Source organism: Paramisgurnus dabryanus, chromosome 8 (genome assembly GCF_030506205.2).
Source record: "Paramisgurnus dabryanus chromosome 8, PD_genome_1.1, whole genome shotgun sequence".
NCBI lineage: Eukaryota > Metazoa > Chordata > Actinopteri > Cypriniformes > Cobitidae > Paramisgurnus > Paramisgurnus dabryanus.
The window spans coordinates 8,792,345-8,812,241 of NC_133344.1; the positions used below are offsets into that span (position 1 = coordinate 8,792,345).

General features: G+C 39.0%; 1 protein-coding gene across 4 annotated transcripts in view; it reads left to right on the plus strand.

Annotated features, from left to right (window-relative positions):
• LOC135771790 (uncharacterized) overlaps window positions 1–19,897 on the plus strand; it is a 407,895-nt gene that overhangs the window by 237,302 nt on the left and 150,696 nt on the right. For all 4 annotated transcript variants that reach the window (XM_065282140.1, XM_065282141.1, XM_065282142.1 and 1 more), the window contains one exon: window positions 278–391. In XM_065282140.1, coding sequence (XP_065138212.1) covers window positions 278–391 — 114 coding nt within the window. The remainder of the gene's footprint in view (window positions 1–277; window positions 392–19,897) is intronic.

Consider the following 19,897-nt stretch of genomic DNA (forward strand, 5'->3'; position numbering starts at 1 on the left):
CAATAAGAATCATTTTACGGTGAAAAAATGCAAAATAAAAATGTTTCTAAAAGAGAGAATCATCTGTACAAGCACTCGGTTAAATTGACAGTTTTTGTACCAACAGCGCAAATAAAAAAATCAACAGCTCAAATAAGTGCTTTCTAATGGCAAATGAGTTTTATGTTTATTTGTTATTATATTATAAAAATATTATAATTAAATACAATTTTCATCACGGTCTTCTTAAAAAATTTGAATAATGTAATTAAAGTATTAAATGTGTTGTGTGTTATAGTTCAGTTCATCAGAAGAGATCAGATCCAGAGCCCAGCTGTGTGTCTATGAAGACTGACCTGTCAATGGATCCACCAGTGCATTTTAAGAGTGAAGATACACAGCCTGCTCACAGGTATATTCAATTTAATTCAATTTTATTTATATAGCGCTTTTCACAAAAGTCAATTGTTTCAAAGCAGCTTTACATAAATAGAAGCAGTGAAAAGCACAGAAAAACGACAGATAGCACAACAAAATACATGATAGCATAAGCAGTTAAATTTGCTGTGGCTATGACTCAATATTATAAGCGAACGTATTACTAAAGTAATGTCTAGAAGAGGAAGCTAAGTAAAGCCCAAAAAGCCTGCCTCCCCGGGGTGAAAAACCCCCTAGGAGAAAAAACCCCCGGGCTTTTAGCCGAGGAAGTTAAAAAAAGTCCTAGGAGGGAAAAACCCTTGGGAGAACGGATAAGGAGATTTAGCGGAGATTAAGCGGGTTCTGCCGGTGATCGTTGGTCAGGGATCAGCTGGGCATCACGTTGAAGGACGGCCAGTAGATCAGAGGTGTGCCGACTTTCACATCTACTGGAACTGGGTCTGTTTGTCTCATTGTCCCCATTGTCCATTGAAAAACAAAATCATATTAGCGTAGCGGCCGTTCATATGTATTGAAGTGTCACCCAGTGATGTGGTTTAACTCAGCTTAGTTCCAGACAGACTAACTATTGCGGCATAATTATATTATCTACAGTTGAGGATTTTGCAAATTGGGGGCCCAATGCGAAGGTATATATGGTAAATAAGGGTCACCTTCCGATCTTTAAGAGAAAATGAAACCTGACGACCCGTTTGACTAAGGCCTGAAGCCCCACTGTCGTCGTTAATGCAGGTTCAGTGGCAAACGGGTCTATATTGTATACCATTTACAGGACCACGAGAAAACGCCAAACATCGCAACCTGACCATACGTGTCAACCCGTTTGACTAAGGCTGGAGGCCCCACTGTCGTCGTTAACCCTCTGGGGTCCGACCCTTTTGGGACACTGTCAGAGGTTCTGACATGCTCTCACATTTGGTCTTTTTTCAGTTGCTCTAAAACACATTAATGGCTAATATCACATAACACTGTATTCAGCACAAACTGTGCTATAATAATATGTAAGATTAATGTATGTACATGTTTGTATTTTTAAGTAAATACATGCGTGGTTAGTAAAAAAAGAAAACAAAAAGTTGCTGAAATAAGGCCAAGGAACACATCCTAAACATTTGTAAACAAGCAAAAAAGTTATCTACTCTTGTAGAGTAGAGAATTTGTTACAAAAAGATGTAAAAACCATTTAACCCACTCATTCACATGTAACAATACATTGATTTAACTTTTGTAAGACACCTTTTGCTGTGTAAAGGCAATATGCAAGGGCGGGTCAATGTTCATGAATATTGATGTGTTTCACACCAGAGACCCAACCCCCTAATGGCTCAGTGAGGAATGTTGGGACAAAAGAATGAATGCGGGGAGACTTAAAGAGAGAATATTTTGCTTAGGTTACAATAAAGTACAAAAGACTTAAGACTTTATTTTTATCTGAAATTAGTAAAATAAAAGTCTTAGGGTTGCATATGCTAAAATGCTAAAAACATGAACAAAACAATAGAGTTAAAAAGCTTTATTGTAATTATCAATAAAGAAGCATCATTGTAATTATAAATAATAAAGTAACAATACATGTAACAATATTCTATGACCAGTACAATATGGCTCTAATTAAAAGAAAATTATTCTAAATGTCAGCTATGAATGTACAGTTTGGTGTGCATCTAAAAATACTTCACAATATAAAAAATAAGGTATACATTTGTAAACCATCACACACTGTAACTCTTTGAGAATGGAGTTAAATGTTGTCGTGCCATTGTTCAAAACAGTTCCTATTTAACTGAACACACAATGGAACATTACATGTTTGTCGACTTCTGGGTGACTCATGTGCACATTCCATGAAATAGTGCAGTATCTCTCTCTTGACATTACTCTGGCAGGAAAAGGCACGGAGAAAACATCGTCCTGTCTCCAGTAATGCCTGATGGAGATCATCTTTACCATGGCCATATAAAATAGTAGTCCAATGTAGCGTTACCTCTCAGTGACTCTGACATCTTTCCATTTATACTTGCAACCATTTGCTGTTACCCTGGCAGCCTGAGCGTTGGTCTTATGGCTTAGATTTGAAACTGCATCCTCCGGAAAAAAACATTTTGAAGAGACTCGGGTGTGTGTGCGTCTGCATGACTCAGCTGATGTCCAGGTTCCCGTGCAGGAAAGAAACGCAAAGTGTGTGGAACCACATCAATATCAGCCTCTGTTTTCCATGACAGAATGGACCTGCTGCTGCTTGCCTGGATGTTGGTCTTGACTCTTTTTGCAACAGGTGCCTTATCACTGTCAGTGGTAAATCTGTAAATAAATAAATAAATGGTTTTGGTAAATAAATGGTTTCGGACCAATTTTAACATCACAGTTGATATGCGGCCAGGCCTCTGGATTTTTTAGGCTTCTCCACCTTTATATATAATAATTTAATTAAAAGAAACGTTGAGACATTGATAAATTATAAAAGAAAGACGTTTAACCTATCGCACGAGTCCACCACACACATTTACAATGCACCTGTTGCAACGGTGTTTAGCGTCTCCGCCAGCAGCAGGACCTTCAGCGCATCGGGGAATATGGAGAACTGAATAAAAACCTTAAATACTGTGCATAATCTATAAAAGACTTCTTTCGGTAGTCATGTAAAAAATGCGGTGTAAAGCCTTGAATTTTAATTGATGCATAGCGAATGTGTAAAGTAAGGCAACCTGCATGTTTATTTCGTTTCATGTTTATTTCGTTTTGTTTTGATTTATTATTTTTCTGCACCCCGCCGCGACTGCGAGCAACAGAGCAGCCCCCCTCCGCTTTTAAAAAAAATAGTGTGTTGATAATAAACATTTAAACTAACATTGTTATATGCTGAAAATATATATATTATATAGACGTTATTGTAGGCAAGTAAATGTTGATTTGAGAGGCTCATTTGATCAAACAAGTCGTCAACATGACGTTAGCTGTCGGCCGCCATTCGCTTGGTCATTATCAAAAACCTTAATTTAACAAACAAAAAAGGCTCTAAAATAAATAAAAGATATTTTATAATTTTGACAGTTAAAACTGAACTGTTTAATTGCTGCAATAGTCATACAGCTGTTAGGAATCTGTTTTGTTATTTCTGCGGATTTCTTTTGCAAAATCTATGCGGAATTTTTCGGAATTATTTTAAATGTTTTAAAAAGATCTAAGAGAATGGGAGCTGTAGATATTACAAAACAATAAAATATTTTATAATATAGGGCTATAAAATGTATATAATATTATATACATGGCTGTAAAGTGTAATAAAAATACTGAAGTAAATAGAAGTTCTTCACTAAAAGAATGATCGTATTTTTAATCGTGATCAAAAGTTTGAGCAAACATCGTGATCATCATTTTTCCTGTAATCGTGCAGCCCTAATAGAACCTTTTAATTCCAAGGGGACGAAATGTAACTTACACTTTATGAATTTCGGGTTCGTTTCTGCATGCCCCCGTGCGTCTTGTATTTTCCAAATTACTAAGCAAAACATCAGTAATAGTCTACTAATAAAACAGAAAATCCCGCAAATGTGACTTACCCTGTATGAATGTCCGTCGCATTTCTGCAAATGCCCGCTGAAGAGGAGAGTGATGCTGCCACATTCCTACAAGTTTTTAATAATTAATATAATGTATTCTCCACAGTACCAAACTTATAAAGCAATACTAAGGCGGTAAAGCATAGTTGAGATAAGATAATTGGGTACATAGATGCGCTGTATATCTTTGTTAACGGGCCATTACCGGACATATTTATGGCTAAACATTAACACATTACATATCACCGGACACATTTACAGCACATCGATACTGCATCGATACATTTACAACTGAACAGATAGTCGCGTAAACAAGGCTTGTTGAGGCATAAACGTATGGGGGTAATTTGATGCCAATATTATTGAAAATGGACAGACTAAAAGTCACAAATAGATATTACAACTTGTAAACACAAAACGCAATCTACAAATAGATTAAAAATCCACAAACACAGTCCTCGTGATCTGCAAATGTAAAACAAGATCTACGAATCGTCTTTGTGATCCACAAATATAAAGCATGATTTACAAAAAGAAATCAGTGACTTGTACTTGAAAACCAGAATTTGAATGAATGTAAAGTGACTTCTTTGCAGATGAATATCATTTTCTATTTGTAGATTGTGTCACATTTGTTTTCAGAATTCTGACACTATTGTTTCGCTTTGGTGACAAAATAATGCCATAATCGTTGAAAATGAAGAGACTACAATTTGTAAACACGAAACAAATCTGCAAATAGGTTCCAAATCTGCAAACAAACTCCTCATGATCCGCAAATGTAAAACGAGATCTACAAATATATAAAAATCCACGAACAGACTCTTCATGACATACAAATATAAAATGCGATTTACAAATAGATTTAAAATCCGCAAACCAACTCTTTATGATTCACAAATAGAAATCATCGACTTGTACTTGACAAACAGAATTTAAATGAATGCAAAGTGATTTGTCTGCGCATGAGGGTCATTATTTGTTTGTAGATTGTGTTGCATTTGTTTTCAGAATTTTGGCACAACTGTTTCGCTGTTTTCCATTAAAAAAATCTACAAATGCCCTCCTCACAATTTGCAAACAAACACAGTCTAACTTGTATTTTCCAACCATTGTAAAAAGACATTCTTACACATTCTGTGCAAAGTTCAGCATGCAAGTGTTGAATCTGTGTTTGCAAATCACAGGGCATTCACGAATCCTTCTGCACAAGTCTACAGATCTTTTTGGCACTATCTTTCCGCAGAGTTTGTCACTACGATCCACGCGTGTAGTCAGCCAATCAGGGGTATTGCTTCAAAGTAATGCCACGCCCCCTCAATAAGCTCTTTTCAAAATAAAAGCTGGGCTCACTGCCATTTACCGTTGCCGGTGTTACAGCACTGAAAGGCGGCCAGACCGCGTTATCGATATTATATTAATGATATTAAAGCATTTATGTATAGCATGGCAAATATGTAGCATTAACTTGAACTAGAACAACCCCTCGTTTAAGTTATTATCAGTGCCTGACAATTCAGCCGAGGTCATTAAATCGTTAAAAACACTGCATGAAGCGGTTTTATCCTTAAAACATCAGTGTCTCTTCAACGAACATTTGCCGAGCGTCAGCGAGCCAGCTGGATGGAGTGGAGCTTCTAAGGTGACGCAGCTAAAATAAAGCAAGCGCCTGCCATGATAATATTGGATGTAACTTGCCGTAATTAACAAAAACATGAGCCTTATTTGACAGCAGCACTAATTGAACTATTTGACCATATGCATTTCATATACATACCGTGACCGGAATGCACTTACAAATCGCGCTGTTATTAGAAACATTTAACTGTTTCCAAACTGAGCATGGAGACAAACAAGCACAAGCCGTTTATAGAAGCAGCTGCCTGTCAGCGTGTACGGAATGAAGTCAAAACGGTCTCGGTTTTTAGACCGGCAGTCTGCCTGTGCCATTCCACCCTAATCCGGACTGCAAATGACATGTTAATATTATATCCACCATTTACAAACCTTCCTTTAAGGTCTGTTCTGCTTTTAACAGCTCAAAGCTATTACTCTCTGTAGCTTTCGAGTCCGTTGTAGGCTACAGGTAAATTTTGCAGTTGTTTTAGTTAACTTTGCAGAGCATTTTATTGTCGGAAATGGTCCTGGGCTGGGTTTTCCTATAACGATTGAACTTAGCACTCAAGAGCGCTTTCTACAAGGTAAAACGATCGCTCGCAGCTGGGTTTTAAGTGCTACTAACTATCCCTTTGTCAAGTGCTGAAATGTCACTTACTGAATGACTCGTAATTGTAGCAGAAGCTTGTTTAGGCTAATGATCTTCAGCCGATGTGCACTAATATTTTTTTTAAATATTATTAATTATTTTTCAATGACTTATTAAATGTTTTAATAATTTGTGCATCATGAAATATTATTTTTTCATATTTAGTTAGGACTCCCACTGCGCAATGCCTTCTGCATTTTATAATATAGTTTAGATTTTTCTTTTTATTTGTTGTTTATTATCTATGTTTATTTATTATTAAGGATTATTGCATTGTACCGTAAATATTTATTTGGTTTCTTTAATCAGATGCCATACCCTTCAAAAAAATATTTTTTTACTGTAGCCTAGATGAATTATAGCAGCAATTGGTAGGAACCATTTATCAATTTGCTAGTACCAACTTTTACCAAAATTGTACCAAATACATTTTCCTTCTTAATTATTTTATGTTTAGTCATTTAAATTTCATTTCTCGTTTGAATTTTAAATATATTATATTAAAGTAATTTAAACAAATAAACAAAGAAAAAACCCCAATAAATAAATATAGCCTACATTTAAAACATTACATTATCGTTATTGCAGGAGTGCAATTTGCTGGTTGTCCTGCAGGTGACCTTGTAACACTGCTGTCTAACGATGCACTTATAAATTAACGATTACTCCAGAGCACTCGTAGATCTACGATGATTTTCGAGTGCTACTTAAGCTACAAAGCTTTTGGGAAACGGCCCATAATTCTAAGATGAATTTTAAGATTGTTTTTACGATCTACTTAGCGATGCTTTTGGGAAACCCGGCCCTGCTCATTTTGAATTTGCCTGGCGCACAGCTCTAGTCAGAAAGATTAAAAGGCGGGCTTTGTTTTTAAAAAATGTAATGCATTTCTTTATATTACAATAATGAACAAGTCACCCATTTATCAAGTATCGATTCATTATTTTCACTTAATCCTTTTTGCTTTTTACAAAAAGTGAGAATAGGCACGCATATTCTGCATTTAGCCAAAATTATGACTGTGGCATGAAGAAACTTTCCTATTTTAGTGAAAAATAAATTAAAGCAATAAACCCCGAGAAGCAGTGGGTTACCAGTGCATTTTATAACAGCTAAGGGGCATTGTTAGGCACGACTTATTAGCTGTTATAAAATGCACTGGTAACCCAACGCTTCGAGGGGTTTATTGCGTTTATAAAACGGTTACTTCATATGCATAACGTTAGCGGGATTTTATAAAATAAAACCCAAAAAGGTTGTAATTATATTAGTACAAATATTACTCTTCTGCCAAACAAAGTAGTTCCTCAGAATCAAGTGTGACTGAAACAGAGCGCAGTTCCCAACCAACACAGACACAGCAAAGACACAATGAAAATATGATTCAAGACTGTGGTGTTTATTTTATAAATCACCATTCATCTAATTTATACATTAACATATCGTGCAACTGTTGAAGTGATGATCAAATATGCTTGGAAGCATGCTGAACTCTTTCCCCGTCAGCGTTTTTTTTTTTTTAAGTTGCCACCCAGTTTTAGTTTAATGCCTTCCAGAAAATTATCTTCTTTATATAAACATAAAATATCAAATGAAAGAACAGACCATCCGCTTTGAAACAAAAACAAACAAAAAACTTTCACTCATCCTACCCTTCATTTGATCTCTTATCACCTCTCAATTTTTTTTATTAAAAGCGGAGATAATTCCATTTTTGTGAAGAACTTTAGTAAGAGATCAGATTCAGACGGAGCCATGAACAGTATTACACGGTGTTTTCAGTGAATGCGTCAGTGTTTAAGTTGGGTAAGATCGCCACTCAGTGGATAATAGCGGACGTATGAACTTGAGTTATAAATCCTCAGACAACGTTTTCTCTTTATCGACGAGATGACTCAACAATATTTATTGACATTCATCTGGATATCGCCATTAATAGTGCAATTGTAGACAAATAAAAAATATGATTTAAGACTGTGGTGTTTATTTTCATAAATCAATACGCAGTAACAGTGGCGCAGTGATACTTATGTAATGTGGTCTGAACCGTGAGGTTACCGGTGTATTTTATCACGGCTTAGAACGCGTTTCAACCAATCAGAATGAAGAACCGGAACTGCCCGTTTTATAAAAGTTATTTTGCTATTATTACGTAGCATATATTGATGATTTTTAATAACAAATATGACCGTTTTAAACAAACTAAGTACACTGATAAAAATAATATGAAAAAAATTATACGCTGGATTTACTAAAAAAAAAAATACAGTGCATAATTTTTACATACACTTTTTAAAGTAAGTTTTACATTGAATTTAAGCCTTTGCAATTTAAGCAATTGCAATGTTTAAGTAAGTTTTACATGGAGAAGCAATTAGGCCTACTAAAAATTCCATGTAAAATTTACTTTAAAAAGTTGATGCAAAAATGATGCACTATATTTTTAAGTTAATACAGCCTATTATTTTTTTTATAATTATTTAATTTCCTTCTCACAAATTTTACATGATAAAATTTAGGAATTAACTAAATAATGTGTTAATCTAGAATTACTCACATTTTTGCATTATTTACACCCAAAAATAGTTTTTGTTTTAACCTATTTTTTTATATAATTGACTAATTTTATTTAGTTAAATTTACTAAGCCACAAAACATTTTTTACAGTGTAAAATAAGAAAAACGAAGTAGGTAAAACCGCATACCCAGCTAGACACTCAAATCGAGCTAGGCACTCAAATCGAGTCAAAACAGTCTTGGCTTTTAGACCCGCAGTCTGGAATCCACCCTAACCCGGAATGCAGGTGACATGTTAAAATTATTCCACCCGTTACATCAAATCAGTAGTGGTTGAAGCATATGTGCCGAACCCCCCCCCTCCCCTTCATTGTCCCCCAACCCTACCACCAGTGAATAAATAAATACATTAAATGAAAACAAGCACTTTAAACAAAAAGCACACAGAATTCTTTTTTTGGTTTTTAACTGAATTCTAAACACTAAAGTTAATTCCTTAAAGTTAATTAAGGGTTAATCCCTAGTCCTCCCCTCGCGAGTTGTTTTTTGTTCAGGGCCTAAATGTGCATTGAAATATAGTTGAATGTATTTCATAAAATTAATAAAAGATATACAATTATAAATTATTGTTGAATTATCCCTTTTTCCAAGTCATTATGCACAATGTATCAAACTTTGAAAATGAAACAAAAACAATAACTTAAAAGTCCTTTTAAAAGCAGTAGTTATTAATGACATAACTGTATATACTGTACATTGTATATTTTGCACGTTTCTCATCCTCTTTTTAATCCTGCTTGACTGAAGGCTTCCGTTAGAACGTTTCTCGTTTGTCGTAAGGTTTTTGTACATTAAAGGGCGTGTTGCAGGTTAACCACCACTGTCGATTAATGGGTACATAAATCACTCAAGATATGTGTATAATTTTTAAAATGTCTCAAAAATGGTCTTAAAGAACACTTTTTTTTTACGTTTTTGGTAACCGTTTTTTTACGCAATTCTGCGATGATGTCACGTTGGGGAGAAGTGGAGAAAGCCTCAGCCAGAGCCATAGAGATAGATGAGACATTTATTGCTGTTTATTACTTAGGTATATAATTTGGAAATCATATATACATCGTAGGAAATATATAATGTGTTATACTGCAAAGATACCATGCTAATTATTATTTATGATATCTGTGGAGATAAATAAAACTTCGCAAATCTGCTGATTTGATCCATTCATGTCCTGACCACCAGGCTAGAGATTTTTAAACATCCTTAATCCACACTTACTAGTCTATCAAATAATATCTCAAATATATTGTTTTGTGGAATAAAATGATGCTTGGTTATATTGTTTATGCGATTATAACAAATCACACAATCATTTTATACACAGCAGCAGTCAGCAGCTGCAGCACACTCGGATCCGACCGCATACATACTGTAATAAACAGGCGTTCGGCGGCTTTTTACATCACGACAGACTATGCCATTTGAGGAGGAACCGCTCATTGATCACCGTATTTTTATAAATCCTGTACATGTTTGGACCTGCCGAACAGGTTGAGCACTTTTATATACTTTGTTGAGCAGAGAGGCTGCAGAGTTTGACCAGCGGGCTGCGGGAACCGGTGCACATCACGCCGCCGCCAGACGGTGTTAACTCGAAATGTATAACTATAATCAGATCGGCCCACCGGGAAAGTCCCGATTCTGCCGATTGCCATTCCGCTACTGGCTGTAAGAAAGCGAGTGCGTTTGGGTCGCTGGTCCCCGCGAACAGATGTGACGTGCTTCACTCACCTTCCAGGATTAGAGACATGCTGCCAAAACCTTTGTGCTGAAGATCGCATAAAGTTACACCCATTTCAGGCAGGATCATGGACCCCCTCAAGCCAGCATGCACGAGTATGTTAATTGTTTGTTTACTTTCTACACGAAGATATGCTAACGTTATGCTATCTGGCTGTCTGCCTATCTCTCTATACTAGCCTATCCATCTGTCTGTCTGTCTGTCTGTCTGTCTGTCTATCTATCTATCTATCTATCTATCTATCTATCTATCTATTTATTTATAATCTGCGCTATCAGAACTGTACTTTACTCGTCTTTCTATAGTCATTCTCAATGCTCTCAAGGCGTCTTTGGTAAATTCTCTCCCCAGCGTGACGTCATACAGTGCGTTGTGGGGGAAAGGAGAATCATTGCAAACCGCTGTACTTTTTCATACTTTTTCGGGTTTTGTGATACCCAACAACATAAAATACAATGGATAACAGTTTAAATGTTTATTATTAACAAGCAAACTGCACAAATGCGTTGAAAAATTTAACCTGCAACACACCCTTTAAAGCTGTTGAGTTTCTCCCGCGGACTTTTCCCCCTCGCGCTCGGGCACGCTGTCTGCACGCTGTATATGAACTTGAACGCACCGCCTAAAGTCGAGGTGGCAGGGCGCACACTTCTAATTCTAAACAGGTTAACTGAAAGCACAATGACATTAAATGAGCTGACGCCTATTTCGTTTTTTTTTTTTTTTTTTTTTTTTTTTTCGCAGACGCGCACAGCTCCAGTCAGGACATATTAGCCAGTTTTGTATATCAGTAGGTTCCAAACTATTGCAACCCCATACGTATTTACAAGACCTACATTTTTTTATAGAAATTGGGGGAAAACGCATTTGTTCCATTTTAGTAGTTTTTTAACAAGTTTACTTAAATAATATTAAAATATAGGGCTGCACAATTATGGCAAAATCATAATTGTTTAGGATACTGTATTTGCACTGAATTGGAAATTATATATTAGAAAAATACAATGAATTTTCAAGGCTGCAGAGAACAGTATAGCAGATATGGCTACTGAGGATTTAATTATATTATTTTAATAGTCAGCGAGTCCCACTCCGGCCCTCATTTTGAGTGTCTAGCTGGGTGCACATTTTTACCGACTTTCTTTTTCTTATTTTGGTAAAAAATTAACAAGTTCTATTATTAACATTGATTTTTTTAATAACAAATATGACTGACTTATTCATTGGCAAATGCAGAAAAATGAGGAGAAAGCAAATGTAGGCTACACGCCTTTCTCCCTTATATGATTAAAGGCTTAAATGTCATTTTTAAAACGAAAGCACATGCTTGTCAAATTTATGCTGGCTGGATAAATGCAGAATCAACAATATCTTAATTTTTTTTTCGATTTATTTGTTCGTATTCATTGACCCTTTTTTTTCTTGTGCCAATTAGCACGATTGTCTTTTTCCTGTCACTCAGCACGAATTTCTATAGCCTATATTGTTTTCCATGAACACAAATACATATATCAAATACTGCCTGACGAAATTTTGTGACCGAGCCAGCATAAATTTGACAAGCATAAACAGTCCGCTTTCGGTTTAAATTTGTTTTTAAATTAAATACATTTTAAAATTACATTTAGCTTATGTTCACCATGATTAATCTTCTCATCGCAAGGTAGAGGCGTGTCGCCTATGTTCTACATGTTCCTTGTTGTTCTGCATTTGCCAATAAATAAATAAATAGGCTACTTAGTTTGTTTGAAACTTTCATATTTGCTAGATAATAATAGCAAAATAACTTATTTATTTATCACTAAAGGAACGCCACAGTCATAATTTTGGTTAAATTCAGAATATGCCTGCCTATTCTACTTTTTGTAAAATGCAAAAGGGATTAAGTGAAAATAATTAATCAATACTTGATAAATGGATAGCCTAATCAGTCCTGACTAGAGCTGTGTGCCAGTCACATTCCAAACGAACAGGGCTGGGTTTCCCGATAACGATTAAACTTAGCACTTAAGAGCGCTTTCTACGAGCTTAACGAACATTCGTTGTTCATTTATGTGCGTTTCCCAAAGATGCACGTATAACGATCGCTCGCAACTGGGTAATGCAATAATCCTTAATAATAAATAAACATAGATAATAAACAACAAATAAAAAGAAAAATCTAAACTATATTATAAAATGCAGAAGGCATTGCGCAGTGGGACGAGTCCTAACTAAATATGAAAAAAGAATATTTCATGATGCACAAATTATTAAAACATTTAATAAGTCATTGAAAAATAATTAATAATATTTTAAAAAATATTAGTGCACATCGGCTGAAGATCATTAGCCTAAACAAGCTTCTGCTACAATTACGAGTCATTCAGTAAGTGACATTTCAGCACTTGACAAAGGGATAGCGACTCGTTAGTAGCACTTAAAACCCAGCTGTGAGCGATCGTTTTACCTTGTAGAAAGCGCTCTTGAGTGCTAAGTTCAATCGTTATAGGAAAACCCAGCCCAGGACCATTTCCGACAATAAAATGCTCTGCAAAGTTAACTTAAACAACTGCAAAATTTACCTGTAGCCTACAACGGACTCGAAAGCTACAGAGAGTAATAGCTTTGAGCTGTTAAAAGCAGAACAGACCTTAAAGGAAGGTTTGTAAATGGTGGATATAATATTAACATGTCATTTGCAGTCCGGATTAGGGTGGAATGGCACAGGCAGACTGCCGGTCTAAAAACCGAGACAGTTTTGACTTCATTCCGTACACGCTGACAGGCAGCTGCTTCTATAAACGGCTTGTGCTTGTTTGTCTGACGCTGACGCTCGGCAAATGTTCGTTGAAGAGACACTGATGTTTTAAGGATAAAACCGCTTCATGCAGTGTTTTTAACGATTTAATGACCTCGGCTGAATTGTCAGGCACTGATAATAACTTAAACGAGGGGTTGTTCTAGTTCAAGTTAATGCTACATATTTGCCATGCTATACATAAATGCTTTAATATCATTAATATAATATCGATAACGCGGTCTGGCCGCCTTTCAGTGCTGTAACACCGGCAACGGTAAATGGCAGTGAGCCCAGCTTTTATTTTGAAAAGAGCTTATTGAGGGGGCGTGGCATTACTTTGAAGCAATACCCCTGATTGGCTGACTACACGCGTGGATCGTAGTGACAAACTCTGCGGAAAGATAGTGCCAAAAAGATCTGTAGACTTGTGCAGAAGGATTCGTGAATGCCCTGTGATTTGCAAACACAGATTCAACACTTGCATGCTGAACTTTGCACAGAATGTGTAAGAATGTCTTTTTACAATGGTTGGAAAATACAAGTTAGACTGTGTTTGTTTGCAAATTGTGAGGAGGGCATTTGTAGATTTTTTTTTAATGGAAAACAGCGAAACAGTTGTGCCAAAATTCTGAAAACAAATGCAACACAATCTACAAACAAATAATGACCCTCATGCGCAGACAAATCACTTTGCATTCATTTAAATTCTGTTTGTCAAGTACAAGTCGATGATTTCTATTTGTGAATCATAAAGAGTTGGTTTGCGGATTTTAAATCTATTTGTAAATCGCATTTTATATTTGTATGTCATGAAGAGTCTGTTCGTGGATTTTTATATATTTGTAGATCTCGTTTTACATTTGCGGATCATGAGGAGTTTGTTTGCAGATTTGGAACCTATTTGCAGATTTGTTTCGTGTTTACAAATTGTAGTCTCTTCATTTTCAACGATTATGGCATTATTTTGTCACCAAAGCGAAACAATAGTGTCAGAATTCTGAAAACAAATGTGACACAATCTACAAATAGAAAATGATATTCATCTGCAAAGAAGTCACTTTACATTCATTCAAATTCTGGTTTTCAAGTACAAGTCACTGATTTCTTTTTGTAAATCATGCTTTATATTTGTGGATCACAAAGACGATTCGTAGATCTTGTTTTACATTTGCAGATCACGAGGACTGTGTTTGTAGATTTTAAATATATTTGTAGATTGCGTTTTGTGTTTACAAGTTGTAATATCTATTTGTGACTTTTAGTCTGTCCATTTTCAATAATATTGGCATCAAATTACCCCCATATAAACGCTAGTCAAAATATTTTCTAAATAGTGATATTGTTTTATGACATATTGTATATTTACATTACACTATACAATCATACTGTTTAACGCATGACATATCTCCGGGCGCATTTACAGCATTACACCCGAGCAAATAATCACGTAAAGAAGCCTTATTGATAAGTCGGCATGAACACTATAGTTATAGTAGTGATATTGCGGTAACACTTTACGGTAATGGTACATGAATTATCATGAATTCATGTATAAATTCATGCATGAAATACCACTTTAGTTGAGGGGCCACACACATGATGAAGTCATTGATAGTTAATGCTTAGTTAATGATGACCACTTTATTTGAATGCCCACAGAATTTGTATGTTCCCAGTTATGCCACATTGTTCATAAGTGTTTCAAAGCACCAAGTCACCACTTTAGTTGAGGGGCCACACACATGATGAAGTCATTGATAGTTAATGCTTTGTTAATAATGGAATATATGATGATTTATGTACCACCACTACTGTAGCTTTATCCACAATGGGTGGTGAAGACCGATTTTTTTGTGAACAAAGAAAACATCATGATCATGTGTAATAAATCATAATTCATGATGATGTACTCCTCTTAGTTAATGTTTTAATTAAGGTGTTGTTCATCCATGAAGTCATGAATGAAAGACGTTGAACTCGTGTTAGTTCTTGATGATTCATGAGATATTAATGCATAAATGAATGCATATTTCCTGCATGAATTTATACATGAATTCATGATAATTCATGTACCATTACCGTAAAGTGTTACCGATATTGCTTTATAACATATTCCCATTACACTAATCAGCATACAGTTTAATGTAAGAACTATCATTTTTATGTAAATACAAGTTACGAGACGTTTATATAAAGTCATTATGAATATCTGCTTGCAAATAGTCAGTATACAGTATATAAAAGTTTACAAAGATAAAGTTAATAGAGTAACTAGAGCAACCACTAGAGGGGACTGTTTAGTTCAATTTAGAAAAAGTAGTTTTGGAAACACAGCCTTTTCTGTCAGAGCCACAAGTTTTTGGAATAGTTTGCCTAATAAATTAAGGGAGTGTAACAGTCTCTCCACTTTTAAAAATCATTTGAAATCTTGGTTTCATGACAATTACAATTGTAATCATACATCTAGTAACTAAGTCTGTGACGGTATATATATATTATCAATTTTTTTTTTTTTTTTATGTGTGTGTATTTAGACTTTACTTACTTATATTGGAATTGTATTGGAATTAATTGAATGGAGGGTTATGTGAGGTAAGCAATACTATTTGTTGAGTGCTGGTGGATCTATTATATTGCTATTGTATTTATCATATTTGTACTGTATTTTTATCGCTTTTGTATTTTAGGGTGCCTGTTAAGATCTGGCTAGGGACTACAGATGGAAACTAGCACTTAGCTAACTCTGGCTTGTTTACAGCAATTAATTTTGTCTGTTGATCAATGAGCATTGTCCCTATCAAAATAAATAAATAAAAATAAAAATACATCACACAACATTTCAACAAATGTAGGTAAAACTTACTCTTCAGAAATTATATCCTCAGCTGGATCAAGTCGCTCTTCAAAATACAAACGTTCATCGTCGGAGTCCTGCTCTTCGTCTGAAGAAACTGTGAACTCTTCCTCGCTGTCCAGGAGCATCTGTAGAGCTTCCTCACCTGTAAAGCGTTTCATTTTCCCAGCGCATCGATAAGTGAATGAAACTGTCAAAACTTGCTGCTTCTCAAAGCATTGTTTGGGGGCGTTGATCTTGTTTGCATAGCCCGCATCAGGTATTTTCCATATGAATGGCGCGCACGCGGGTAGGTGGGATCACATTAGTGCTAATGAGGTCGAGCAAGAAAAACTGTACCTCTCTTTACTTACATGTCGATTACACAAACAGACAATGATTTTAATTACATCATGTAAAAGTAGACATTTCAGGCTTTCTTTAGACATATGTATCATGTTCGTGTGACAAGTATTGGCGGAGTTATCAGTTCATGTTTGTAACGTGTTTGAGGAAGATGGTCAAGGAGACAGAGATGTCGAAATGCACTCCCTGTTTATTTTCTTTATTTGCCAAAAGCACACGGTTTTGCTGTTATTATGAAGGCACTCACATTAAAGTAGACACTTCACAGTTCCCTTTCAGTCGGTCACTACGACGTCACGTCGTGACCGACGAATTGGGAACTCGCTTAGAGGACCAATCTGCTTCGAATACTACTAAAACGCCAATGAACTTGGCATTGAGATATTTGCATAATGCTGGCGCCGCCCCGCCAGGTGCGTATATAAGCAGCAGGTGCAAATAGGGAAATTAGCTTTTTATCGCTTCGAAAGCCGGCAGTATCTGCTACTGAGAAGCTACTCTACTCTGGTGGGATTCGATTGCTGAAGTTGGTTGGACTAGCAGTACCACAGCGGACGCTTCGCTTAATTCCACGACTCTACATCCTTTATTGTTTTGAGTTTAGTGTGTGCGTTGCCTTCCTGTGCGCTCATCAACTAAGCATCTGAGTGAATTTCCCTAAAAGAGTGATACGAGAGAGCTTTGTGCCTTGTTAAAGGCAGCCACTCTCTCGTATATCCGGACATCAGCGTCCTTTTCAGGATGGCTTTTCGTCCGTGCGATCTTGGGTGCGGCAAATACATGGGTCCGAAGGACGGTCACGAGCGTTGTCTTTCGTGTTTGGGCATCGAGCACGCAGAGGCAGCGTTCGCTGGGGGTAAGTGTTCTCACTGCGAGAACATGTCCCTTGTGGATTTGCGCAGACGGTTGTCTTTCCTCCGGGAAAAACGCAACCCTCGTCATGCGAGTGCTGAACGCCGCCACGGTGCGGCTGTGAAGCTCTCAAAGGACGACCTGCGCATCACTGTGCTGAGCCGAGCGGGGGATTCGTCCTCAGGCTCTCAGCCTCCTCATCCACAGCCGGTTGATGTGCCGATGGAGACTTCAGCGTCGTGTTCTACGATGTCTCTAGAATCCATCGTGCCGCCCTCCGGGTCCACCGACGCCGCAGCATCCGAGGGTGGGCCTCCTCCCCCTGACGTGGACCCCGACGCCCTTCCTCCCTCTGGTCGGGTTGGGACGCCGGAGTTCGATCCAGAGATGGTGGCCGTGCTCGCTCGAGCGGCGGAGACCGTAGGGTTAGAGTGGGTTCCCCCCCCTCAGCCCGAACCGTCCCGCCTGGATGATTGGTTCTTTGGAGCTGCCCGGGTTTTACAACCCTCTCCACCGGTGCCTTTCTTCCCCGAGGTGCACGAGGAGCTGACTAGAACCTGGAAGTCGCCGTTTTCCATGAGATTACGGCCGTTTCAGCCCTCCCCCCTCACCTCCCTCACCAGCGGAGCCGCTAAGGGTTATACGGGGATCCCTCCTGTGGAGCGTGCGGTCGCGATGCAGCTGTGTCCGGCCAACGGTCCCTCTTGGAAGGACCGCCCAACCCTCCCCTCTCGTGCCTGCAGACAGTCCTCCGGTTTAACGGGCGCTGCCCACCAGGCATGTGGAGAGGCGGCTTCAGCCCTGCACGTTATGGCGTTGCTGCAGGTTCACCAAGCGAAGGCCTTGAGGGATCTGCACGAGGGAGGACACGACTCGCCTGTCCTTTCGGAGCTCCGGGCTGCCACTGATCTGGCTCTTCGCGCTACGAAGGTGACAGCGCAGGCAATTGGTCGTGCCATGTCCACGATGGTGGTCCAGGAACGCCACTTATGGCTATGTCTGGCGGACATGTCGGATGCGGAGAAGAACAAGTTCTTGGACGCTCCAGTGTCCCAGGCTGGCCTTTTCGGTGAGTCGGTGGAGTCCTTCGCCCAGCAGTTCTCCGCCGCCCAGAAGCAGACAGAGGCGATCGCTCAGATCATGCCCCGGCGCAAGCGACCTGCATCTCGCCCTCCAGCGCCAGCGGGCCCGTCTGCTCCTCGCCGAGGGCGCCCTGTGGCGGCTGCCTCCGCCCCCCCCACTAGAACATCTTCCAGGCCACGGAGGGGGAACAGCCGTCGACAGCCCGCCCCGCCCGCCCCACCCGCTTCCCGTGGTAAACGGAAATCGAAGCGGCCCTGAGACGGGCGACCTGGATTTGGATGGGATCACTCTATGGGAGACGGTGATGGCATCGCTCCCTCCACCGGTAGAGGGCCGGGTGGAGAATCTTTGGTTTCGTTTTGTTTCTGTTCCGCCGGCTTCTCAGCCGGCACCCACAAAACCACAAAAAGAGTGCATTCCTATTCCTTCTCCAGGTCTCCAGAGGATCGAGAGAGATGTGAGCGGGCATTTACATGCTCTTCCTCCCTCTCCTCTATCGCCAGCGGGTGTTCTGAGGAGTTCCAGCTCTCCGCTGAGGAGACTGGACCACCAGCACCCTCCTCGGAGTCTGTGCTCTCCGCTGAGGAGACCAGACGACCGTCACCCTCAGCGGGCTCAGGTCAGTGTCACACACACACATACTGTAGATACTTATGCTGTCCCAGCAGACGTACCGGCAGTACCACCTGTCCCGCTCAGCCGCCCCACCGCGGGTACCCCGACAGTGCCGTTAATTCCCCTCGTACGGTCCCTGGGGGCGTGGCTTCAGCTTCCCAGCCCGTCTCGTTGGGTTTTACGCACTGTTCGCCTCGGTTACGAAATTCAATTCATCCGGCACACACCCAAATTCTCGGGCATTCGTTTCACCACGGTGAAAGCGTCCGATGCACACGTACTGCGTGCAGAGGTCGAAGTCCTGCTGGCGAAGGACGCGATCGAGCCGGTCCCTCCAACCGAGATGAGATCGGGTTTCTACAGCCCGTATTTTATAGTACCCAAAAAAGGCGGTGGGTTGCGACCGATCTTGGATTTGCGCGTTCTGAACAAATCTCTGCAGAAGAGGTCTTTCAGGATGATAACACCGAAGCAAATATTCAATTCAATTCGCCCCCAAGATTGGTTTGCGGCAATAGACCTGAAAGACGCGTACTTTCATGTGTCCATTATCCCTCGTCACAGACCGTTTCTCCGGTTTGCATTCGAGGGACGGGCATACCAGTACAAAGTTTTACCGTTCGGGCTATCCCTCTCTCCCCCTGTGTTCACGAAAGTAGTGGAGGCGGCGTTAAAACCCCTCAGAGAGAGCGGTGTTCGCATATTGGCTTACCTCGACGATTGGCTTATAATAGCGCATTCTCGACGGACGCTGTGCGAGCACAGAGATTTAACGCTTCGGCATCTCGCCCGTTTGGGTCTTCGG